The sequence below is a fragment of the Magallana gigas genome, chromosome 4 (assembly GCF_963853765.1).
Source record: "Magallana gigas chromosome 4, xbMagGiga1.1, whole genome shotgun sequence".
NCBI lineage: Eukaryota > Metazoa > Mollusca > Bivalvia > Ostreida > Ostreidae > Magallana > Magallana gigas.
The window spans coordinates 13,401,640-13,429,418 of record NC_088856.1 but is presented as its reverse complement, the minus strand read 5'-3'; the positions used below and the strand labels follow the sequence as shown (position 1 = coordinate 13,429,418).

Sequence of the window (27,779 nt, the reverse complement as noted above, 5' to 3'; positions counted from 1 at the left end):
GCAGATAAGCGAAAATTCTCCTTTTGTCAAACGTTGTATTTATAAGAGAAAAACATAGAATGAGCTTATTGTATCACAGTCTGAAATCATAATTCGTGTTGGAAATTGACTAGACTCTTTAATAAATCTAACAAAAGTGCTGTTAGGTTGAGAAATAAAAGCAACAGAAGCGACCGAAAAAGGCCCAATACCCGGCGCTGAGTGCAGTTATTCTTTGTAAGACTTTTCTTAGCTTTACTGTTAAAATATCGAAATACCATGATTTTAAAATATTTGTGCACAAGACCCCATAATATGAGTCAACAGTTAGAAAAATGTGGTCAACTGAGTTGAAATTAAAAGTCGGATAGTATCCCATTGATCGATTTAAAGTGAATGGCTCCGAACGTGAGACGTTCATCACTAATATCGTAGGTTATCGCGTGGCCTAATATTGTTTTCCTTATTTTTTTTTTCAAATCCCATAAGAAAAAGTAAAACGATTGTAAACAAAACAAAACAAAAAAAATAAATGAGTGTGAAAAATTGAACAAAAACATAAAAACAAAACACATATATATAGAGACAACCCGTGTTATCCTTTAATTAAAAAATAAATAAAAAGGTACAAATAGTTTTTATACTCTCTCTCTCTCTCTCTCTCTCTCTCTCTCTCTCTCTCTCTCTCTCTCTGACAGACACACGTGCAAGACTTTTTTTCTTAAAATATAGATATTCTTCCAAAAAAAAATTAGATTCTACAACTAATGTGCAATATTTTTAAAATGAAAACGTATATAGAGCTATATACACATTAAATTTTTTTCTTTAAAAATGGTTTTAAAAGCCTTTGATATTTAAAAGCCCTTAAAAGCAGGTAATTCCAATGAATTAGCTAAGAATTACTTATTACTCCGTAACATTTTGAACAGTTTGATAATACACGTATTGCGTATCTAAACAAATGAACGATCACCCGTGATAGGGCTTCAAGCAGTTAGAGAATATTGCGTATATGAGCAATGCGGATGATCATCCGTGAAAGAAATCAAGAATTGTAGCGATCAAGTAATTATCCCGAAATCGACATTTGGCATTTGGGTCATTTAATTCAGACCACATTCTGACCATTTCGTCCGGATAATAATGATGGCCCACCATGTAATCTCTAAAACTGACCCCACACGGGCTTCTGTCCCGGTAACTACAAGAAAACTCATTGTGACCAATTTCGCGCGCTCCTATCTTCTCTCTGGCAAGTCCTGTTATAAAAATATCCTCAATAAAGAAGTACGGCACATCGAACGTCGCCCGGTACAGTTTGGATATGATGTCCCCCGTGATGAGGTACGCTGGTCCTGTTATATACACGGGATATGTATCAGCGCTGTATTGTTCACGTGTCACGTGCCATTTGAACAAAAAGAACCTAACGGGAGCGTTTTTACTTTCCTCGCATCCTATTATAGAATTGACGGGTTTGTTGTTCTCTAGATCCAACAGGAGTCTACGAACGTTGAAAAATATATCATCGTCTACTTTAATAAGGTATTTCACTTTACTGCAAAACGTGTGAGCCCATTTCAATATTGCAATGGATTTGTACGTCAATTTATCGTAGGCTTCTGTTACATTTGCAATTAGAATATCGTTGTAGATGACTTGCTCTAGATTTATGCTCTCCTGAACAGCTTGATCACGTGGTATACCCAACACAAATATTACTCGAACACTCTTATCGTTCACAGACACAGAGCCCCAGGATTCACGAATCGCTGCCCGATGTTTGAAATTAGTACATTCACTGTTAACCATAATCAACAAAGTCACCGATAGTCCGCCGTCTTCACATGGTTTCAAGGTGACTGCCTTGGTGGGCTCCTTTTGGTGTAAAGCTTTCTTAATGGCGGTGTTTGACCACGCTAGTGTAGTGTCTTTGGTCGTTGTTTTTACGGAATTTTGCAGAATATACAAAGTTGACAGTAGAAATAAAACGGTCACTTTTAATAATGTTGCGTATGTTAATGATCGATTTTTGAAATAACGTACTTTTCTTCTCAGCCTGGCCAAGTAGGCACATATGGACGGATTCATCTACAATGAATATTGAAATGTAAAATAAAAAAAATAATCGTAAGCTAATTCTAACAACCTCACAAGACCCAGAGGCCCCGAGGATGGTCTACCAATTTAGCTCAACAAGTATAATCTTCTGTGGTTTCATCAATATCTGAAGCCAACAATTTTCGTAGATTTTGTAAAAATCACACTTTCAATCAAGGATGCGTAAATTCGTGGTTAGTGATCCTATCAATAGAATACGGTACCTATTGGAAATTGTGGATCAACTCAACAACGAAATTCACGAAAATTGGTAGCCAACAAATATTGATAAAACCCCAGATATTATTTAAACAGAACACAGTTTCACAAGATGCTAATTTCTAATGAATCATACAATTAGTATCAATTACGAAATTCTAAGTATTGTCACAGTACTGGTTTTTATTTAAAAACCAAATGTAAATCAATATTTGCAAATATCAGTTTTGAAATGTAAATAAAATTCAATATCTAAAAGACATTGTAACAGTATTTTGCAGTGCTCGGGGAAACACATCGAAGGTAATAGCATTACGGGATAATAAAATTCCATCCAAAATTAAGTCCATTCCACCTTCACATAAGCATTAATTGTTTGCTAGGCTCTAGCTGAATGTCACTTCTGTAGCGACATTGCTGCATTCGATAAAGTTTTGTTCTAAAATATACAAAAACATTTCAGAAACTAACTCAATCTCGTATATGCTGTATGGATGTTAATAGTGTTTAAAAGTCCAAATACGTAAACATGCACATGTAAATCTGAATAATGATGTAATCGGGTTGGTTTGTAAGCCTGGGTAGGACTGTGTGTATGATTATGAATGAAGAAAATATCACTAAAAACTCTTTATCGTTACACAGGGATGGGACAAGAGCCCCCCCCCCCCCCCCCAAAAAAAAAAAAATAATAATAATAATTGCACAGGGTCGGCCGGTTAATTAAATTACTGAGCTGAGTTATCACTTAGTACAACTGACTATCTAAAAAATTAGTTTTAAGAATTTTATTTTTGATTTAGACTAGGCTGAACATGAGAAGTGGCAGCCCCCTCCCACCCACCCAAAAAATAAAATTTAAATTAAAAATTGCAAAAATAGAAGTCAGGGTTTGATACATTAGGCTTAGCACATGCACAAAACAACACTATTGTTATTTTTTTTTTGCTGAGTGTTGTCTACTGATGTGCCTTGCTTTACAAGTAGCTAGAGCTGTGACGTTTGAGTGTTGTGTAGTCCCTAAAACTAATCATCGGAAAAGCAAGCGTTGATTTAATTAATTATTAAATCAAGAAGTTGCTGTACAATCACAAAAAATCAACAAACGTTTATGTTCTTTCTAAGCAATGAGGCACGAGTCAACTCACCGAGAAAATTCGAGTTCCGTTTAGCAGACGAAATCTCATTGAATTTTTTTCTTGTACATTCTTTACAAAGCGTCATTTGAAAAAGCGTCTTCAGGATTCTCGTGTACAATGATTGATCATTTTGATTCAAAGTTTATTATTAGAAAGTCTAATTTTAATAAAATTGTTGTTAGTAATGGGGCGTTTTTTTGAAATATTATTGATTTCAATTGCTTAATGTCAATGTATGTAACTACGTTTTTATATTAGATATAAAAAAAACCGTCAGTTACATCATCGGCTGCTTTTGGGTAACGGTAGCGCTTTGGGCTTTTAAATGTAATGATTTTGGGGTCCAGAGATTATCGATACAATGCAGACTTCCTCAGTAAAATGTAGATCTTCAGTTCGTTAATTAAAATTTCCCGGTCGGCTTTACAGTTTTAAAGTCACTTTTGAACATGCACTGGTTACTATAAAGCAGCTACTTACATGTGTAGTTTTGAACATATCAGAACTGTCAATACAGCTTATATTTTTCATACATATATAAGATTTTATGATTTAAACTTTATCAGTTTATACCATCAAATTTGTCTGCCCCACCTGTCCCTTATTTTCAGAAATATCCAATTTTCAAACAAAGTCATTTTGATATTTTTAATTCTCGATATATATACATACATTTTCCTGCAAAATATTACCAAATTTCTTTACGATTCGTATATATAATTCTAACTTACTCAAAAATTTAAAAATCACTTTAAAATTTCTTATAATTATTTCAGAAGCCATGGAGTTTTTAAACCCTATGCCGCTCAAAATATATTCACTCCTTTCGGATTTTTTTTTATGCGTCTCTTATTTAGAAAAGAGTACGTATCCAACGAAATTCCTTTTCATTCATACTTTATTTCCTCCTTGATAATGAAGATACATACAAGTTATAAATTCTCAGAAAAAACATCAAATTATAATGAAAAGGGCGAAAAGGAAAGAAAAAATGACTTACGAAAAAATATATGCATAAAATATACATGATTGTATATTGCATACATGTAATAGATATTAGACTTATATCTTTCTGTAGTAAAAGATAACACTTATAGTAACCTTGGAATCTATATTACAGAAAATAACGCATTCGTAACACCGGCGCCAATTGTTTCATATACATGAACATTTTTTTGATCCAGTTTCAAACAGACCTCAATATATATATATATATATATATATATTATATTATCGATCCAAAGACATTAATACCGTTTATAAATAGCAGATTATAACAGTTTAACTACATGAATATATCACTGTTTATTTTGTTTTCCTGCAGTTAACATTTTCCATATTAGGTCATGTCTATTTTAAAAACTTGTAGACTTTACATTTGTCAATATGTATCATGTCAGATGTGCTATTTCCGAGCATGACGATACAAATATGCAGAAACTACAGTTTGAAAATGTGCAAAATTGAAGGCCACTAACACACACACAAAAAAACAAGCTGCAAATTGTGCATCATTCCACAAAGCAAGATTAAGAAAATGCAGAGTCAACTCTATGTGTTGATGCCCGCGTTCAGTAGGTTACGCGATCATAATTACACACATTCATGCCCAGACCCAGTCACAAACTAACACGATTACATATTCGGATTTACAAGTTTACAGGTCTGGGTTTTTGAACACGATTACTCTACATAATGCTGACGATCAGGAATTTCAAGCTGTAGCATAAATGAAGCCTTGGGGGTTGGGGTAGAAGGGTAACCCCCCCCCCCCCCTTGAAAAATTATACTACTAATTGATCCATCTTTCTCAAATTGAAATGCGGAAAATAAATATCATTTTAAAATTGTGAAATCATAATTTGCATCCTTTATTTACAGAGCGATAAATACATGTACTTTAACCTCTTATGTACAGTTTCCTTGTAATGTTTTGAGATACTAGTATACAAAGATACATTTAATGCAATAAGCATTGATAATACGACAATGAAAGCCAATCTCAAGCTGATTGGTCCGATTCTTTTAGTTAATCCAGAAGGTTTATCAATAAATTTTCCATACACATCAGTTATCTCTGAAAGTTACAGACTTTAACCTAGTTACACCAGCAAAATCGGTCTTCTCTCGAAGATAGAAATTTTCGAAATGAATAAAAATAATTTCAGTATGGCAAAACATATAAATATAGTTCATACGTAGATATTTACATCCACGATATATATAAGTATGATTCCCCTTGTTTCTTACTGAAATAAATTGTAATTCAAATGCAGCTCTATAGAAACTGACAGGACTTAAATCTACACGATCCAGTTCTAACCAGTTTATCGATCGATCGAAACTTTCAGCAACCTATAAAGAAAAATCATGGACTGCACGAAATAATCATGATTTTGTCAGACTCATTTCCTACATGTGTGTGTGTGTGTGTGTGTGTGTGTCTATATATATATATATATATATATATATATATATATATATATATATATATATATATATATATATATATATATATATATATATATATATATATATATATATATATATAAGTCTATTTTGCCATTTCTTTTATCTAACGTACTGGTGTACATGAACAATTATTTATAGTTACTTCAACTTACTTTTTACGGTCAGTTTATTAATTTGTAATAAGAAAGAGTTAAATACAAACCCAAAAAATGTGTTCTTTTATGATTCATGCGGGATAAAAAGGTACCGATCATTACAGATTTCTGGCAATGTCGCTACCTTCATATACCGCATGAATCACAGAAGTTTAGAAGAACGTACCGTTAGGTATTGTACCCCGATTGCTTGGCTTTATATGAACCAGTCCACATATTATATATCGATTGCAAGATATCTAACTTCAGGTATTTGTGGAAAAATAATGAAATATACACAGGTTTACTTTTGATTTGCATTAACGACTTTTTTAAACACAAAGCTTGCGGCAAACTCGCGTTGTTTTTTTTTGGTTTTTTTTGGGGGGGGTTTTTTCGAAAATTTCAAACCCGGTCACAGTAATATCCGGCCCGACGCCTCAAGCCACCTGAATTTGTAATGGTACGCATTATAGATGATATAAAATATCTTTTAGTTTTATTCAATAAAATTTACGTTTTTAGATTTAGATTTTTTTGAAAATAATCAATATGTACTCTCATTAAGTCATAAGAAAACACTTACATTAAAAATAAATTGCACATTATCATTTTGAATTTTATACATTATGATAATGACATAATGCCATTAAATAATGAAAACATCCGATTGCCACATGATGTATCAATGACCAGCATTTTTTAACACAATGTAGAACTTATTAACAAGTACTATAGTAAGTAACAGTTGAACTTTGCCAAAATAACCCGGCCACTTGGCAATCTAATTAAAATCAGCTGTTCCGATACGCGACCCTCTAGAAGCAGTAGCGTATGATCAGATCAGCTGATTTTAATCAGACTGTGTATCAGAACGGCTGATGATAATTTCAATAACAGTGAACTTAGACCTGTATACCAGACATCATTCAACGTGTAAGAAACGACAGATGAGACTTACATTCTTTCAAAGTGTCCTCTCCCTTCTGAACAAGAGCACGGCGCAAGTGCAGACAAATGCCAAGGTCACATAAGCTGTCAGTCTAGGTCGGTTTTAAGTTACAATTAACATGCGAATAGAATATATATACCGTTGAGAAAGCCCTATAATCGTACAAGGACTTTACGGTTTGTATTAAAATGTAATCTTGCTATAAACTTCCTTTAATTGAAGAGAGACACAGATGCATCCATAAATTATCTCACACAAACACAGGGATTGACTAACTTTAGAGAATTCTACGCCTAGCAGTCACAAACACAGGCTCAAATTGTTACTTCCCGTAAGTCCTTATATAATGTGTGAACAGATGAATTCTTAAGTGCTAAATTGTTTATAATATATATATAGCTTGCTTGTTTCCGAAATACAAATGGGTGAGATCCGAAAGATTCTGCATTGGGCACTCCTGTTATCATTTTTATTCATGTTTGTAATTTTAACACTTTATTTATAAAATCTGATTACGCGTCAATTCACATTGCACTCACTTGTAACAAACATTTTACCGCCATGCATGGATCCATGATTTTTTTTCAGGGGTTGGGATCGGAAGTGGGGTGGGTCTTTATGTAATTATGTTTGCCAGGGGGTTCGAGGCCTAACATTGGTAATTTTACTAATATAATTAAATTTGAATTATCCAGGGAGAATTTGGGTCCCTATCCGCCCCTTCTAGATCCGCACATGATCACATGAATCAAACAGACGGGAGTTCATATAGCAGGCATGATGAAAAAAGAAATCAATGAAAAGACGACTTTGTAATGGAGAAAGTTTCCCACTACAGGCAGCAAAAAGCTCATATTTAAGAGGTCTCTGGTTGTGGCCATTTTTAGACTGTATATTGATCTCTTTCAGAAGAGGAGCTTTGTATGAATATACAGCAAAACACTCAAATTCCAAAGCTAAAATTCGGGGAAATTTTTCTTTACTAAATAATAGTTCATAGCATGGCAAATCCTATCAAAAAAATTGAAGGTAGATCTAGTGGGTAGATTGTTGACCATCTAGCCTCCTTGAATGGGAGGACTGTTTAAATCACAATAATTTACCTAGAATATTAATGCAGGGTCCAGTTAGAAAGGCCTTGTCAATGAAAGAGCTTTTTGATGACTGAATTTTATAAGCTGCCAAGAGCCCGTTATGTCAATACATGTAATTGACAAATGTTTAATGTTGAACCTAAACAAAAACGACCATGGTTTACTACTAAATGTAAACGATTATATCTATAATATTTATCATAAACCGCTAGCTGACTTTAACAAATGTAAGTCTGTAGAAAATAAGAAATTTAAAAAAAAAACAGCCAAAAGGAAATACATTTGTACCTGTACAAATTATTTGGACAAAAGAAAAACAAGAGGAAACATCTTAAGCAGGAAGAACAATGTTAACAAAGTATAAATGTCTCACTTGGTGATTTACACAGTCATTTCAAATATCTTGCTAATATTGGTAACACCGCCTTTCAGGTGGCTCACAACACCTTCAGATAGTTTCTCAAATCAGCAGAAAATTATTTTATTATGATAAATACTCACATCATGATGCGAAATTATGTATGTCAAATAGGCAAGAAAATATGCAATTCTGTTTTGTTTTGTTTTTTAATCATGATTTTAAAAAATGAACAAAAGCCCCAGGCAGATTCAGACACGTGATCTGCGGTTCACAAGCCTGGTATTAAAACTACGAAGATGATATTGTTCAACCAAATCAATTATTATATATGCAATTTCGCAAATCATTTAAATGGCCATCTTAATACGTTTGCATTGCATTAATATAGTGATATTCATCTTCAACTTGATTTGAAGAACAAAACTTAAAAATTATCTCTTGTAAATCTGCACCCTAATATCTTTCAGTTACTTCCCTTTGAATTTAATTCATGGCTGTTAATGACTTGTATTGTAAGCGGCCCTAATTTTAGCATGAGTTACACAATGGGCATTTAGGTGATTATTCGTCTTGTTAGAATTATGGAAAGTATTGTATGTGTATGTTGATGATACTTCTAAACCATACCTAAACATTCTATTCCGTCCTGGTTGTAATAATTTATTATCTTATTCATCTGCCAATGTTTTCCCCGAAATAACAATACACAATGAAAACAATTTGAACAATATTTGTCAAAAGGAAACTTTTTCATTTTTTTTTACACTTCCGGGGTTTTGTTCTGATTTTAGTTGAGTTGAACATGTTGTATTGACCAATAAACGTCAAAAGGATTGAACACAAATTCTAAAAACTTGGATATTCCTCTCCTTGTTGTACGTAATATATTACAATGCCACACAGTTTACATTTATAATAATTATAGATTTTTTAATTTTATTCATACTGGACTTCGTCATAATTGTGTACTAAATAGTTATCTATTTCGTTGTAATATTATTAATAGTCCACTCTGATCACGAGGTAAGCTCGAAGAGACTTATCATTATTTTTTCACTTGTACCAAACATAAAGAGTCCAGAAATATTCTGCTTGATAATTTTTCAATATTGTAAATTTAAATATTGTTGAAACTCATGTCCTACTTTGTAGCGACAACGCAGTCAGTGTCAGCGAAAACAAACATTTATTTTCTTTACTTTGTCGTTATATAAAGACACCAAAAGATTTAGTTGATGTTTGTTCACCATTGAAAAATTATATATATAATTGTCATGAACTGTTGACCTTACATGCTGTGTATACATTATTTGTATTGTATTGGGAGAGGGTGGTCTCAGTTTTTGAACTTGTGTCACACACTGTTTTTCACCGTCGTGACTAATTGTTTGGGGAAATTAGTTCAAGGATCAACCTGTGTCTAATTGCAAGAAACTTGCTTCCACAGCACCTGAATGAATCAAAATAAAATCCGTAAATTAAAATAAATCTGTCTTTATTTGATTGCCGCAAGATGGAAAGTGACTTTGTAAAAGTCACTTACCATTGCGGTCAATCTACGGACTTTAGTTTTGACCAATCAGGTGACTTGTTTTAAAAAGGTTTACGCCCAATTTCGGCAAAATTTCTTTGATGCTTGACACTATTAGCTGAGCCAAAGAAGGTGTTATAACAATTACTCGTATTTCCGCGGAGAAGGCCTGTAACAAAGACAGGATTAATTCGAAGTCGAAACAAAGTAAATAAGTTTTTATATGAGGCCGAAATGAAATAAATAAGTTCATCTATGTGGAATTTCGAAGTGTCAAGCCAAAAGCGCAAAGGAATTTACTTCCAAAGAAACCGAAATAAGAATGTTTTTCTTAGTATCTAACAGCTGGGAATGTCATCCTAAGTTTACAAAAGATGTGCGAATGAATTAGCTAACAAAGGGAACAGAAATTTGTTTTTCAGAAAAATACTTAAAGGAAATTGTGCGAAATAGTAGATATTCTTAAACTAAAATAAAATAAAATTTACTATTACATGAGGAAAATCCTAACTGAATATTAGAATTAATTCAAAATATAAAATCAAAAATATCATGAATTATAATTTTATGTTAATCATAACTGTTACATTAAAAGTTTAAAATTTATCAATTTAAACTTAACTATAACAGTTTTCCCCCCTTATAGTTAAGTTTAAATTGATAAATTTTAAACTTTTAATGTAACACTTGTGCCCTATCCCAGTTGTAATTATGTACAATATAAATATGTTCAAATCAAAACAATTATAGAAATAAAATACTTAATTTAAATGTTGTAATACTGTGAACATCTAGAATAAGAATTAAGCTCGATAAGAAAATTATGCAAAAACATTTAAATAATTTAGTTAAATCTTCCACCCTTCTGTATGAACAAATGAACTTCTTTCAATATTTTTACATTTTCATCACAAGACAAACATTTGTCACCCCATAGTATTGAAAGTACATCAATTTCATTCAACAAGTTCAACGTTAAAAGATTATACATTTTAAAATGACTGTCTTAATAATGAATATTTTTACACATGAAAAACAAGTGATGCGCATCTTCTAAAATTCCACATGAATACATCGATGAAGATCAGAATTAAGAATATACAATTATGCCTTAATGTTATATGAATAATGTTTAATAATCTTTCATCAAAGAAGAAATATTTAGGAGGCTTTGTAAAATCGCTCTGTACTTTTAATCAACTTAATGAGGTAGCTTCCTTTGTGTTAGTACTCAGACTATTCCACTTACGAATGGTGTTAGAAAAAAAAAACACTTGCTAAAAACTTCAAATCTACATCTAGGCAAAGAATGATTTGAGGAAATTCTAGTATTGATGTGGAAAGTGGAATTTCTAATTCCAGCAGTTATATCTTTTAGATAGGAAGGAAAAAAGTTGATTATAAATGAGGAACATAGTAGATAATGGTTTTTTCAAGTTGAAAGTATAAAGATCACTCTGAAAAAAGTTCCCCATTTCATAAAGGAAATCTAACTCAACTAAACTTAATATTCAGATGACAAAGAAATGTTTTTGGTTTGTTTTTTTGTTTTTTTTATAAAATCTCTTCAAAAGAAGCCCGAGTGCGGCTGGAATGAATGACTCAATGCAGAACAAGATCACTGGTGCATAAGTTACATAGTCAATTAATGTAATAGAATATCTTTTTTCTGGTTTAGGTGAATGGATGGCTTAGTTACTAGAAACGGACCACTGAACATGAAGAACAAGGTGAATACTACCTATATTTGAGGCCACTTTGCATTCATATCAACTTTTTAAAAAGTTTAAAAAAAATGAAATAATAAATAAGTAAATTGATGAATAGGTTTAAAAATAAATAATAGATCTGCCCTGATTTGTTAAGTTTTGTGTTTTATATTCGACGAATTTGAATTTTCCCTTTCCAAGAAAATGGCAAGGGTTGGGTAAAAAAAAACCCACAGAAACAGCCACTTAGATCTAAATGTACTCGTATTTTGTTATCATTGTAACGTCTTACAAATTTAAGATTTAAAAAAATTACTCACGAATAAAACTTGCAGTTACGCATATTGACAGACTCTTGTGATGAGAAAAACGGGGGGAAACAGCGGAAGAGAGAGAAGAATAAGAGGACATGCATCTTGTCTGGTGAAGAAGCAAACGGAAGAAGCTCAGAGGAAGAGAGAAGAGGTGAAGAAGACGTGGGGTTGGTCTGGTGAGGCGGCAAAACGGGAGAAGTACAGAGGAAGAGAGAGGAGGTCTAAAATAAATGTGGAGAGTAAAAATGTCGCTTGCACATGCCATGAAAGACGTTACCACGCTTTTAGTGTTAAGTTATTGATTATTGAATAAAACCATTGAACAGCACTGTACAAGAGTTCAATGTACATGTACGATATTTACAAATAGGGGCGAAAACGTACAGAATGCAGCTTCATTATAAATGAGTCAAACACGATATGACAGAAACGACACGATTTTAAAAGATAAGGATAGGAAAGGATAAACGATTTTCAGGATTGATGTTTAAAACTGTATTAAACGATCTTCACACATAACCTAATAAATTCATAATTTGATGGTAAAAAAAAACCCGTAGGTAACAGAATTTCGTTTTTATATAAACGAAATACTGAGCATGGCCAAAATCTACCGATTGGTTAGTGCGTCATCAATTCATATGGCATTTAATTTCAGAAATCAAATATAAAGTTGTATGTCGCTTCCATGCATGTATGAATAAACTAGGCCATTTAGTGCTAAATATTGATTATAAATGAACCCTGTATGCAGGGTGTGCAAGATGTGTTTGCAAGGAACAGAAAAAACTTGAATCAGTTATGCCTTCAATTGGCTAGGATACTTAGTGTCTAGTCATTGGAACAGAGTGTTACCTTGGCTAACCATGCAATATAAAGCAAGGCCTGCAGGTATTTACACGACACTCTTTCGCTAAATGCAGTTTGGGTATTTGAAAATAGTTCATTACTAAGCAACAGATGAGCATATATTATAAACCGTAAATTGAACTATACCCTTCTAATTTAGAAAGGTTAATGTCTGATAAAGTCATTAAATAGCATTATATACATGTTATTAAACAGTGCATTTTGAATTTTAAAAACAATGACTGAAACTGTATTATTCCTGTGCTATATTTTAAAAAAGCTTATCAATATTTATGGACATGCATTTGTTTTTAGTAAATTCACAATATTTTTATTGCTTATAGGAATCCATGTCCAAAGGAAAATTCTACCTGTGTCCATGAACGCTACCGTAACTTATGTAATTGTAATAATATTGCACGGGGATGCATTTCATTCCATTTTAGAATGTAAGTTAAGCATTATGCAATTTACTTATCCACCTTTAGCTAAAGATTACTAACCTACCGTTAATACTGAAAAGTTTTGTGAAATTGACATGTTGTAAATTTTTTAATTTAAATTAAGATTTTAAAATTTACTACATAACAAAATTATGACTTCAAATACAGCTAGGTAACATTTATAAATCTGTGTATGTTTATTTCATAAATTAATCAAGTTGTTCGTTCACCCCATCTACTTTTTTACCCTTACAATGATAGCATATATTTATTTAAATGTGTTATTTTTGTTCATGTAGCTCTATGGTTTTGAGCGATATAAAATGAACTGAACAGCCCCTTTAGAGGACCCCATAATTTCCTAAAATAATTATACATGTAGGTGTTTGTACTAGAAACCGTGCTGGGCATAAGCGTTCTCGAATTACAAAGTATGCCTTTAATTAGGTCATTGTCCTGACCCAGTTAGCAACTCCACTGGCGGTATTTGTATTCCATTGTCACGCGGCATGTCTATATATTTTCGCCATTCTGAGACTTGAATTGATTATATATTCAATGTATTTCGTAATGGGAAGTCATGCATGCTTTTTATAGTCTATCAAAAAGCCGTGGCTGTTTATATCGTTAACAGACAGACGGTAACTTCATAATATATCAAGCTTCTCCCTGAGATATATCTACAGCCATATCTACAGCCTAATTCATAAAAGAAAAAGACGTGGATCACTCGCTGAAAATAGTAAAATAAAATGCTTTTTTTTGGGGGGGGGGGGCATAAAGACCATCAGATTAATAGTAAAAAAGTGCAGCATACCGGTCAACTTGCTAAATCCAAAACCATGGACCTCATGAAATAGCCCTATGTGACACTAGATTCAGTACATGCCAAGACCCCGGGCATCATGCAACTGTATACAAATTATTCTATATCTGACAATATTATGAAGAATCAATTTAAGTCGAGGAATTTTTCTCTACGCGTAAGTAGATTTATACAAATAACTCACCTTTCAACCTTTCGACCACAGGAGCTACAATCTTACGTCCAGTATACACGAACTTTTGTCACAATTTGTCACGGATGGTTCATTTAAGCTTTAAAAAGCAAAGGAACGTTGGCTCTATACACAGGGATATTTAAACTGTGATCATGTGTCAATATTGACTGTGGAAATAGACCAAACCCGTGGCCTATGGGCCATATCGCTAACCTCTGCAAGGATGTCCACTTGACCCTATGACGCCTCTCTCTCTCTCTCTCTCTCTCTCTCTCTCTCTCTCTCTCTCTCTCTCTCTCTCTCTGGCATGGCTAATTTAAGTTCAGATTGACACCTGTACCGAGTCTCGGGATAGTCCTTCAAATTGTATGTATGCTAATTTGGAAAAATCCTCATTCGCTTGTCGCAGTTCAGGATATCTATGTGTTTGTCCCGCTTCAATTCTGCAACTCGATCGATATTCTTTCTACTTTATGAATCTCCAGATTTATTAATTGCAATGAATAACTAGACACGATCTCGTTGCGAGCAACGAGGAAGTCTTCCGTCTGATTTTAGAACTTGAGATTTATGTTTGATCTTGATTTTCCTTTTTAACACTTCAAATGATTTAAAACAGGAAAGGAGGGTCTACAATTCAAGGGCCAGATACTAATTTGTTTTAGGTGTCAGAGCTTTGTTCAACAAGTGTTTAGAAATTCGTCACCGTTCTTGAGTTATCTGTGAAAAACGTTTAAGAGGCCGGTCCCCTATCTCCTTATTGGGCCACTGAACCAAATTTTTAAGGTTGCATGTTGTTAAGTATATTATTTTGAGCATCTTTTCTTTTACACTGCATTTCAAAATATTTTTCCTTTTTAAGATATACATGTAGGTGATCAAAGTTTTGGACTTTTGAGCCCTAAAAACCCCTAATTACGTAACACATTAGAAAATCATTATGTTGATAGGCTATATAAATGTAAGATAAACATATTTGCTTTTATAATCTATAACAAAATACCCCTCGGTTAAGAGCTATAGGAAAAAGACTTTAGAGCCCTCTAGGTCCCTACATTCAGGGGCCAGCCCCTTTTTCTTGGTATCAGATGTAAGGTCAATTGATTTTATAGACAATATGTTCAACAATTGTTTAGAAATTCGTTACAATTCCTGAGATATCTGATAAAGAATCTTTTAGGGGCCGGTCCCGTATCTCCTTATTTGGGCCGCTGAACCAAATTTTTAAGGTTGCAGGTTGTTAAGTACATCATTTTGAGTATCTTTTCTTTTACACCACATTTCAAAATATTTTCCTTTTTGAGATATAGGTGATCAAAATTTTGAATTTTTGACCCATAAAATTCCCTAATTACGTAACACATGAGAAAATCATTATACTGTTAAGCTACATAACTGTTAGATAAACATATTTGCTTCTGTAATCTATTACGAAATATCCCTAGGTTAAGAGCTATAGGAAAAATACTTTAGAGCCCTCTAGGTCCCTACATTTAGGGACCAGCCCCTTTTTCTTGGTATCAAATGAAAAGTCATTTAATTATAAAGACATTTTGTTCAACAAGTGTTTAGAAATTCGTTACCATTCTTGAGATATCTGAGAAAGAATGTTTTAGGGGCCGGTCCCTTATCGCCTTATTTAACGAAATTTTGAAGATTGCATATTATTTAGTATATCATTTTGGGCATCTTTTCTTCTATACTGCATTTCAAAATATTTTTCCTTTCTGAGATATGAGTGATCAAAATTTTGGACTTTTGGCCCCTAAAAACCCCTAATTACGTAAATCATGATAAAATCATTACGTTGCTTGGATACATAATTGTAAAATAAACATATTTGCTTCTATAACCTTTCACAAAATATCCCTCAGTGAAGGGCTACAGATGAAAGACTTAAGAGTCCCTTTGTTCCCTAATTTGAGGGGCCAGACCCTTTTTCTTGATATCAAATGAAAGTTCATTTAATTCGTAACACATTTTACATAACATGTTTATAAAAAATATTTTTTAGAAAAGAGATAAACAAAGAAAACCAGAAAAAATAACGACGTTTTTAAAATCCCAATTTCCGGGTCCAGGCGAGCTTCAGCGCCTTTTGAGTCAGACACTATTGAATGCCTAAAGACACATCTACAATCTTTCGACTACAATCCCTGAAAGTTTGAACTCAATATCTTCAATCGTTAAGGAGAAGATCCCAGGACAAGCTGACTCTCTGAAAATCGCTAAAACGTCAATATATCAAAAACGGAAATGATGTCATCAAAATAAAAAATTACGTATAAAGTTTAGATCAGTATCTATCATGTCTGAAAGTTTCATGAAAATCGGTGGAGTCGTTTTTGAGAAATCGCGTGCACAAAATTTGTTGAAAAAAAAAGAAAAATAGCGAAGAAAAAGAAACAGAACGAAAACAATAAGGTCTTCCGTTGGAAACGGAAGACCTTAATTAGAAGTATGTTCGAGCTGTAAAATTTACATCATGGTGTCATTAATTAAACAATGGATTGAATCCCCCTTGAACCATTGTATTGAATCATTTGTGTACAAACACAATATGTAGACATTTTTTTTTTAAATCACAACCTCAAATCAGTTTGGGGGTGTACGTATATAGCAATGAACATGGCGGTGTTTATAGCAATGTAGATATGTATTACAATCACAAAATGAAGATGAGAAAATTAATATTATTCTTGGTAAAAACATCTATTTAAATATCAAACCTAGTAAATTCTCAAGGGAGAAGTTTTAAAAACTGAGGTTATAGTACACGCATGATGTTTAAAGCTTGCAGAAACTTCAAACTATCTGATAATTAATATTCTTTCACAGATCAATGGACATGGGGAAAGGTTGAAGACGCATATCACTATTTTTTCTCATTAAATGAATATGTTGGAACCAAAGACGAGTATTTGAAACATAAAACTGCTCTCTTTGGTGATTCATGCGGAATATGAAGGTGGCACTATTACAGAAAAAAATATATAACCCTTGTTAGCGATTTAGGTTTTCATTATGCAATGTTTGGCTGTTTTTATAGAGCTATGAATTAATTATAATTTTCGAAATAAACAGAGGAAATCGTACTCGGTAGATGTGAATAATTAAATTTTTTGGAGCATTGGCGATTTTAAATATTGTTGATACAAATATTTTGCTCTGGGGAGTCGACAAACTTAGTAATACTGTGAATGTCAGATCACTCGTTTTCCTTAGTTTACATGTTTATTTTTTTTTAAACCCAAAAGATTGTGTGTTTAGATTTGCACCAAAATGTGCTATCGGAAACTTTATTGTAGATCATTTTGAATCATTATATACACATAAATGACATTTCATTTGCATGTGAAAATTTTGTATGTAAATTATTGTATAGGAAGAAGGCTACATATAAGTTTTAGAACTTGTGCCCGATCCCATTGTAATCATATCACAATAAAAAAAAAGTTCATACCAAACCCCAGATTAATGTTTAATATTATATAAACAGTGCCTGTTTGGGAGGGTAACAGTTGAAATTGACACCCCGAGAAAACCATTGTCAACCGACGCGAAGCGGAGGTTGACAATGGTTTTCGAGGGGTGTCAATTTCAACTGTTATCCTCCCAAACAGGCACTATTTATTTTGTTATACTGAATGTCTTTTTTTAAATTTTTAAGAAAATTTTACTGCTTTTATATAGGAATAACGTGAATTCTACAGCGAACCGTACGCGCATAATTTTCGCGCATGTAACATTTTTTAATGTTACCCGTTGCCAAGTGCGTTGCTAACGCTGAGGGTAATAGTAAATATTATTAACTGCGTCTTAACCAATCAGATTTTACTATTTAACATGAAAGTATAACAAATTCTATTATCAGGATTCTTTTACTATAATATAGGCCAATGTAAATTTGGATAATGTAACCCCCCCCCCCCCCCACACACACACACTTGTGGTCCCCCTTTATCCAAATTATAGATGAGTTTCCTTTTATATCTTACATGTACATTAACTGTAACACACTCACACATGTACTCAGAGAGAGAGAGAGAGAGAGAGAGAGAGAGAGAGAGAGAGAGAGAGAGAGAGAGAGAGAGAGAGAGAGAGAGAGAGAGAGAGAGAGAGAGAGAGAGAGAGAGAGAGAGAGAGAGAGAGAGAGAGAGAGATGGTGTATGGGATTTGTATACTAGTCTATTATAATGCTTTACGAGAATTAGAACTAAAAAATTCAAAATTCAAAGCTCATATCGCACAACCAATGTCTCGGCATACCTTGGTCGATACATCAGTAACATCGTTGGCAACCCAAACAGCCGGGGATTCCGAATGCATACAAATTAGTGTTCGTCGCATTTTTTTTAAAGATTTGTTAACTCTTCATATACGTATATTTTTTAAACTTAAACACAAACACAAGGGCACTTGATTTGTTTGTATAGCATCCCACTCACAAATACTCGAGAAGGTTAAATGGAAGGTACTGATTCCTGTTTCAATCGATTTCATAATGGACGTGCGTGAGCCGATTTCTAGTCAGTTAAATTGTTGCAGATAATGGTTAAGTTAAAAACCATACCTGAGTATATAAGTTAATATGTCCTGTTGGTTACTACATGTACTGTTGCCCTCGTTCCTCAGCATTCTAACCCACTGGTCTTTAAAATGACTGGATGGTGTACCGACATATAATGATATCGGCCAATCAATAGCGTGACTGGGAATTATCCTAATTCACACACGGGTAAACAATATCCTTATGGCACACCGATCTATAACTATGCAGTCTGGTTCATTCAGTAGAACTAAGCCATCAAATTTTGTCAATAACTTCACCATTTTAGGGCGTGCATTTTAATAGATTAGATAAGAATTTGAAAGGTGCGCTGGTTGATAAAGATAACTGTAATACGATGGAGTATAAATGACATTAGGAACAGGGAATGTTCAAACGGTTTGCTAATTTTTTTTTTCAGTTTTTACTATTTGCAATGCTTTAGGAATGGATTTCTAATGATCAAATGAAGTTTTGGTGCCAGTCGTTGAGTTTTAAGCAAGATTACAGGGCTCACATTTCTTCGTCATGTAAACAAGGCTCGTGCCCTTTTCAAGGTATCACACCGGTAATCGCCCAATGAAAATGAACTTAGATTGTAGTTCCATACATTTATATGGAATTTTTTTTCTTTTGCCCGCATTTTGCATTTTCCCATATTCGATTTTAATAAAATGGATATCTATGATTAGGGAAATTTCTGTACTTTGTAAATTTGATTTGACTTTTAACGGGAACTATTTCTTAAAGGGCATATAGGCCGACTTCCTGGGGTGCGCGCAGTCTGTTTACAAACAGCTTGAAAACACGTGGTTTTGGGGGTAGGCATGTTCGCAGCTAGAAAACTTGAGAAAATGCAGTATCGCATGCCCATTTTCTGATGTTAGATAATGAGTAAGATATCATAGAACACCGCTATGTATTTTTTTTTCTCACGAAAAAAATATTTCGATTTTTTACGAATTTTTTTCTTACATAGAATTATATAGCGAAAACAATTACCGGTGTGATACCTTTAGACGGAGGCTGTCTAACAGCCTCCGTATATTGTGGTTGTCTGGCCCGTGACGTCAAATAATGAGGATTCCTTAAGCACCATCTAGCGGTGGACGAAATAATGAATAATTATGAGATTCGATGAATAAACATGGTGTGCTTCTTTTTCTCTGTCGTATATCGTTCGCATATTATCAATTAATTTCCCATGGAGACGTATCTCTCTTTACAGCTCCCCCCCCCCCCCCCCCGCAAGTGATTTGGGAAGTCAGTGTATTTTACAATCTGATAAGAGTGTCGCGCGTGGAAAAAAAAATAGATATAATTGACAAAAAATCTTTTATATAATGCAAAGAATAGCCATAACATAAATCATTAAAACTGGTACCATATCACTGAACTTGAGTTCTCTGCAAATTTAAAATAAATAGCAAAATAAATTGTGTTTATTGTGTCCATAGTCTTAACGAACGAGAGAGAGAGAGAGAGAGAGAGAGAGCTATTTTTTTCAAGTTGGTTTGTCTATCTTATCATTCATTCTAAGCATAAATAAACAGTTCCTAACGATTAATACATTCATTTTAGGTCTAAAACTTGAATTTTAACTTCAACATTCGAAATGTATACAAACGCTTTGTTTACATAGTGAAGAATTGTAAGCTCTGTAACTTGTTTATAACTCATGAAATGACACTCAAATTTTGGTTGCCTATGAATATGCCTTACTGAAGCATTGTAAACATTAAAATCAAAAAAATAATTTTTGACCAAAATCGTGACCATGCCTCTTTAAAGCTATGTATGTCGTAATTATAAGCAAATCCAACTCCAACGACCACTGGTGGGGAGGGGGGCATATTTTATTTAATTTTTTTTGGTAATACTTTATATAATATTCACATGCAAACATGCCTCAACTCTAAATCGCACTTAAAGGGTCGCTCATGTGTATTATATAAATATGGGATGGGATCTCATCCTGTATAAAAATCATCAATTTTTAAAAAAGTAGGCCTACCGGAAATTGCGTATGGCCATCTCTTTGATTAAAACGGGTACAATGGAGCGTTATTTAGGGGCAAACACTTGCTGTGGGTATTACTGTCTTATTACAGCATCTAGTTTGGTTTACTATTGATTTTGGTATTGATATTTGGATTGGGAATAATTTGGTACATGGTAATAAGTATTTAAGGAAAAAAGGAACCATTCTTTGAGTATTATGAACTATAGTTATAACTTTGGTCGGGGCGTGATCAAAGCCAATAAAGCCCGAATGGCTTTATAACAGATTTTATTACTCCACGACCGAAATTATCACCTCATAATATTCAAAGAATGATCCTTATTATACAATTTTCAGCAACTGTACGAGTAATAATTGAAAACCCGCTAGCGCCCCAACAATAAGTCAATTGAATTTATTTGAATGTATAGTACAAAATCGATTCGTAGTGTTATCACTGACAAAGACAGTTGAAAATGTAAATATTTCATTACAGCATCGTACATGTATATTGTATCTTAACAAATAAAATATACGTCATGACTTTTCAAAATAGTCATGTTGTATATTTCATTTTGTTAAATATTTTATATCAAGAAGGACAGTAGTAATCTGCATCATATCGCACAATTAGGTGTTTCAGTAATAGACATTACCACGTCTTCGAAGACTTGGTTCGATCTTCAAAGAACTTGCCTCTTGAGACTTCGGGTCCCCGAAGACCTGGATCCCAGAGACCCAGGTTTCCCGCGAGCGGGGGACTCCCCGGAAAGGGGGTTAGTGTAAACCATAGTTTATTATGAATACAACGTACAACATATACAATGATACATAATTAGGCAAGGATTCGGAAACAAGTAAACACTTATATTAATCCGTTTCCTTAAATATAATTTACAAATTATAAATCATTGAAGTGCCCAGGTTGGAATGTCTTTGTAATCACGTTTATGAAAAATTTACGTCTAAATTAAACAAACAATGTGTATGAAAAAAATACGTTATGGGGAAAAATAAGTTGTAGGGTGAGTAAGATAACAGAAATGATGTAGGATGTGTGAGAAATGTTTATGTTTGAAAACGTTTTGATGTCCGAAATAAATTTGTGAACTGCTTTGAAAATTGTTTCATTATTTGCTGAAGAAAGATTTGTATCCCCATATCATAATATGTTGACGTCGGTATGGAAAGGTATAGTATCCAAGTGCAACATTCTTGCATTGGTATATAGAGGGCATTCAAGAAGATAGTGTTCGTTAGTTTCGGGTGTGCAGAGTGGGTTATAAACTATATTGCGACAGAAAAGGTGATGTTTTAAAGTGCTGCATTTAAGTCTAAGCCAGGTATGAAGAATCTGATCTCTACGATGACCGAAATAATAGTAGTTGGGAATTATATTTTTGGTCTGCAATTTGCGCTTGTTTGATAGGGAAGGATTTTGTTTCGTCGCAGAAAAGAGATTATTCCAGAGTTTGGTTGTTGATGAAAGGCATGAGTTTTGGTAGTACATTGTGTTGCATTTGACCTGAGTGATATGTTCTGTATTTCTTGTAGGATAATTGTGAGTATCGCTACCTCTCGGGGGGATTAGGCTGGTAAGGTAAGGTGGTGCAAGACCGTGAACTTTTTTGTGATGCTGCAAAATCTTATGGTTGCGACGCCTACTTTGAAGGGTTTCCCATCCCGTTTCTTTGTAAAGATCTTGGATGCTGCTTAACTTAGTTGCTCCTGTGATGATTCTGGCTGCTTCAATATTAATGTGTTCTACCTTTTGTGCTAGTTCAGCTGTAGTATTATCCCAGCTGACGTCGGCATACTCAAGAATTGGTCGAATGTACGAAAAATAAAGAGTTTCTAATGATTTACGGTTCAGCTCATACTTGTGTTTTCTTAAGATTTGTAGACGCGAGGAGGCTTTTCTAACTACTAGTATATCATCTATGTGCAATGCCCACTGTTCGTTGTTTGAGAAGTTTAATTTAAGATGTTTATGCGTAGACACTTCTTGTATTAGATTTCCATTAAAGTATAAATTCGGATGCTGATTCCTGTGGGGGTTAGAGAAGATGCTTGAGTTTCTGATAGACAACATCTATGTAGTTTTTGGAAATCAAGACTTCCAACAATCTGTTGGAATTTCCATGGGTACCAATTGTGCCCCATTGTTAGCAGATCTATTTTTTTATTCTTATGAAGCAAAATTTATTCAAAAACTTGTAAGTGAATAAATAGATCACTCGCTGTGGCCTTCAACGCAACATTCGGGTATATCGACGATGTATTACTAGTATCAATTAACAATTGTTATTTCCATACTTACGTCGACTCGATATATCCCAGTGAACTTGAAATAAAAGATACGACAGAGTCTGCACATCTGTTTTATATTTGGATATTTTACTGGACGTGGACATGGATGGTAACCTAACAACAAAACTTTATGATAAACGCGATGATTTCAATTTTGCTATAGTCAACTTACCTTACTTATGTAGCAATATACCTTCATCACCTGCATATGGTGTTTTTGTTTCTCAGTTGATTCAATACGCAAGGGCATGCTCTTCGTATGAACAGTTTCTAAGACAAAGCAAGCTACTGACAAACAACTTGATAAGACAGGACTATCAACAGTCTCGCTCGAAGTCATCTTTTCGTAAGTTCTATGGTCGATACAACAACCTTGTCAGTAAATTCAATCTTCCACTGGGTCGCATTATGACTGACGTTTTTCATGCTGATTGTTAGACCATAACTAATCACCTAATTGTTTATGGACTTCTCCGATTTTTCCCCGATTACGACAAAGAGCACACGGAGGGTGTGACCGGTGTGATCGCTTCTAGGGATTCTCTTTATTTCGAAACAGGGTGGGAAACACTTGATAGTAGAAGGAAAATGTCCAGGCTGAAAACCATGTATAAAATTGATAGAAACCTTTTACCCAATTATGTAATGGACATTTTCCCAAATAAACGTGTTAATGCATCCAATTATTTTACAAGAAATGCACAAAATTATAGTATACCAAAATGTCGTTTACAATTGTATAAATCTTCATTTGTTCCCACTGTTGTTAATGAATGGAATGCGCTTTCAAAGGATGTCCGTGAAAGTGACTCCATTCGCATTTTCAAAGAAAAAATACATGTTTCTATCATAAATCAAAATGATATTACCTGTCGAACTAAACCTGATTTTTTTACTTATGGTGACAGATTTTTTAATATTATTCATACTAGACTTCGTCATAATTGTGTACTAAATAGTGATCTTTTTCGTTGTAATATTATTAATAGTCCACTCTGTTCGTGTGGCAAGCTCGAAGACACTTATCATTATTTTTTCACTTGTAATAAATATAAAGAGGCCAGAAATGTTATGCTTAATGAAATTTTCAATATTGTAAATTTAAATATTGTTAATGCTCATGTCCTACTTTGGGGCGACAACGCAATCAGTGTCAGCGAAAACAAACATTTATTTTCTCTAGTTTATCGTTATATCAAAGGTACAAAAAGATTTAGTACACCATTGAAAATTTATATATAACTGTCATATGATCTGTTGACCTTACATGTTGTGTATACATTATTTTTACTGTATTATATACTTTTATTGGGAGAGGGGGATCTAAGTTTTTGAACTTGTGTCCAATCCCTGTTGTAATTTTTGTACAATAAAAATATGTTCAAATCAAATCACCGGTGTCGTATAATTTAAGGTCCGGTCCGTAAAATGGTCCGGCAGGACCTTTAATGCTAACATTTAAGGTCCGGCTTTCCTCTATAAGAAAAGGTCCTACGCGTAGTCAATTAATGCAATTTATCTCAGAGTTATTATTCTTTTTTCTGATGTGCATTTACCTGTATCTAAAATATGTCTATGTTTATATAAACCAGTCGGCCATTAGCGTATGGTACATCACAGTATAGCCGTATCACTGAATTATTTTGTGATATATTAAATTTTGATAGCGGATTAGATTTTGACAAATTGTTTACGAATCTGAGTAAAAAAAATAAAAACATTAGTATTTTTACAATAATTTGAACACACTATTTAGTCCCTCTTTCAGTGTATACGGATTAGCGGAGGATTTCACGACACGTACACACGGGTAAATGAAGCCCTGCAGGCATTCACACCTTACCTAATCAGAATACACCCCTAATCTGAGAGAGAAAAAAGGCTCCACTGTAGAGTTCTGCCCAACAAATATTGTCTGTTTTCCTCGTGCTTTGTTTAATTTTCCATAGATCAGTACTAACAATTAATACGTCTTTAGGTAGAGTCCATCATTATTTTAAGGTAATTACTAAAAGGTCGCACATGTGCATTACCTGGACAGAGGGTATACATTTTTACATGTAATATACTTAGTAGTGTATGTACGTAACTGTGGTAACTATAAGGGCGTGAAAAGACAAAAGAAATTAATTAGATGATATATGTACAATGTACTTATAATTAAAAATCATCTTTTGACTGACTGAAGGTAAGGTGTTAAAAACGGATTAAAAGTCTGATAATTTGTTAAGTTATAATATCTCTCTCTCTCTCTCTCTCTCTCTCTCTCTCTCTCTCTCTCTCTCTCTCTCTCTCTCTCTCTCTCTCTCTCTCTCTCTCTCTCTTTAAGGTTTCAAAAAAAGATAGCAGGTATATAATTTGTGATAAAATTGCTATGATACAAAGCGTTTTGATGCAGAAATCTTCAGATTGCTGTCTGAGCGCCTTTAAGGCAGCATTTTAATTTGTTTTACTACTTCACATTTCAAAACCTCACAAAATTAGATGCATTTTTTTACATAAAAAATTAAAGAATGATTTAGTTTAAAGGGAAAAGTGGAAAAAAAAATTATGACATTCTTTAATCGGAGCTAGTGATAAATGAAAAAAAAAATTATCAGTCAAATAAACTTTATATCATTCGAAGTTGACGTTAAATGAGACTTCCACATGAATAGCATTCGGAGACATTTACACTTTGCAGATCACCAAATACACAACACTGTAGGATTAATACGAGGGTTGCTCCAAAAGTAGTGGCATGGTTGCAATAAAATCATAAAAACTCGCTATAATCACTAAATTTTGAACTGTAATATATTTATATACATGTATATTTATTTTGATCTGAAAATTTTAGTGCAAAACGATAGTTGTTTCCAAAGACAACATATAAAGAGCGGTAGGTCATCAGAGGATGTTCACTCCTCCTAGGCACCTGATCCTACCTCTATCTATTTAGAGGTCCGTGTTGCTCTGCTTTGAATTTGTATTTCGTTTTATGGATTTTTGAGATGGTTCACGGTTTGTTATTGTCATTTTTTCATCTTTTGTATTAAAATTTTCTTAATGCATTATTGTAGGAGAGAGCGTGTGTGAACCACCATTTTATTCATCTTATAAAGATTAAAATGGGTATCAGGTAACAAGAGAAACCAAATGCCACTGTACATAAACCAAGTTTTAATAGTTTCTTAAGGTGCAATGATGTTCCGTATGTTATTAAGAGGTCTCGATGGTCCTGGTCATATTTATATGCTGTGTTTACCTCCTGAAGCTGAAGAGCTTTGTATAAAATGAATAGTAAAATATGAAAACTTAAAGCTAAAATATTTTAATATCTTCACGAAATTTGAAAGTCTTCACTAACTTAGTTTATGGCCAAAAATATCATAAAGTCAAACTTTAAGGCAGATTTAATGGTTTACTTGTTGACCGTTTAGCCTCCTGAAATTTCAAAAGGTTTATTTAGTATATTGGTTATTGAAATATAGTAACTGCAAAAAAATTAGATTCACGAACAAAAAATGTTATTATACTTTTATGTTAAATACTGAAATCTGATTGGTTTAGACGAATTTAATAATCCGTTCTATCATCCTCAGCGTTAGAAACACGCTTCGCAACGGGTAACACAACTAAATCTTTATTTAAATAAAAACCAATCGCCTAGAAAAACTATATATTTTTGTGAAAGTATCCAAAGATTGCGTAGATTAAAGTTTATCATAATCGTGATCTTCGGGGGAGGATGGGACCACATTAGACAGGGGGAGGTTAAAAAAAATCAATTATTCTTAAAACTCAAATGTTATAATACATGATATTACTTATATACAAGTATCTTCACATTGTTGAGTTTCAAATGATTAGACTGTGGCCCATGGACAAGTTTTGGGTCCCTTCAGGGACTCAATGTTTGATGTAGGTTTATAAATATTTGAACAATTGTTTAAGATCTTCTTGAGAATGCAATACTCAGTATATGATATGACTATGAAATAAACCTGTTACAAAAGGGGCTCAGTGTTTAACATAAAAATGTCTGAAGAAAAAGTTGAAAATATTTTAATATAGAATCTATTCTACTACATTGTTCAGATATTCCGTATATATGACTTCATAAATATCATTTTATTAAAGGCTGTTGCTGTTCAGGTCAGCGATATGGCCCATGGGCCTCTTGTTACTGTATTACGAGTGCCTACAAATGTCAATCTTCAGTTTTAGTCTGAATTTTAGCGTTTACAATGCTAGTTTCATTCGGAAATATGAATAAGCAGAAATTAATGAAAGGGTTTACTTAAATTTGTATCGATATATATCATAATCACAGGCAACTGACGGTTAAGAACACTCGAGACGTTCCTCTTTTATATTTACATTCAGTGTAAATTTACCCTCATGTTTGTATTGGGAAATCTGCGACGTTCAATTTCCTTTGAATACACTTTAAGTTAGCCAATTCATGCACCATGAGCAAATACATGTATGAACGTCACCGCGCTATTTGAATAATTTATTTTTGCATTAACCAATTTGATTTGTACTAATGAAAAATAATCATTAAATCATATCTATTCATTAATAAAAACATTTACAAAGTTTCTGACACTATATTTTTAATCGCGGAAGCGAA

The 27,779-nt window shown here is 33.4% G+C and overlaps 1 protein-coding gene across 5 annotated transcripts; it reads right to left on the bottom strand.

The window, feature by feature from the left end:
• Positions 1 to 557: 557 nt before the first annotated feature.
• On the bottom strand, positions 558 to 23,426 carry LOC105333875 (beta-1,3-galactosyltransferase 5). Of its 5 annotated transcripts, none has more exons than XM_066081372.1 (2): positions 23,334 to 23,426; positions 558 to 2,073 (listed from the first exon to the last, which is right to left on the bottom strand). In XM_066081372.1, exons 1-2 carry the CDS (start codon positions 23,409 to 23,411, stop codon positions 1,012 to 1,014), a joined length of 1,140 nt encoding a protein of 379 aa, XP_065937444.1. In that variant the 5' UTR covers positions 23,412 to 23,426; the 3' UTR covers positions 558 to 1,011. The 5 variants fall into 5 exon arrangements, 2 of the variants coding, with proteins under 2 accessions (XP_065937444.1, XP_034305667.1); XM_034449776.2 differs by lacking the exon at positions 23,334 to 23,426 and adding an exon at positions 18,570 to 18,707; XR_010712834.1 differs by lacking the exon at positions 23,334 to 23,426 and adding an exon at positions 18,874 to 19,859 and having other exon boundaries at positions 1,922 to 2,073.
• Positions 23,427 to 27,779: the final 4,353 nt, after the last annotated feature.

What these genes read in the sequence shown, in the direction of transcription:
- LOC105333875 (XM_034449776.2), bottom strand. Translation starts at nt 18,650, where the DNA reads ATGCGACGAACACTAATTTGTATGCATTCGGAATCCCCGGCTGTTTGG. An exon ending in TTACTGATGTATCGACCAAG is followed by an intron (nt 2,074 to 18,569) that starts GTATGCCGAGAC and finishes TATTCATTGTAG; the next exon opens with ATGAATCCGTCCATATGTGC.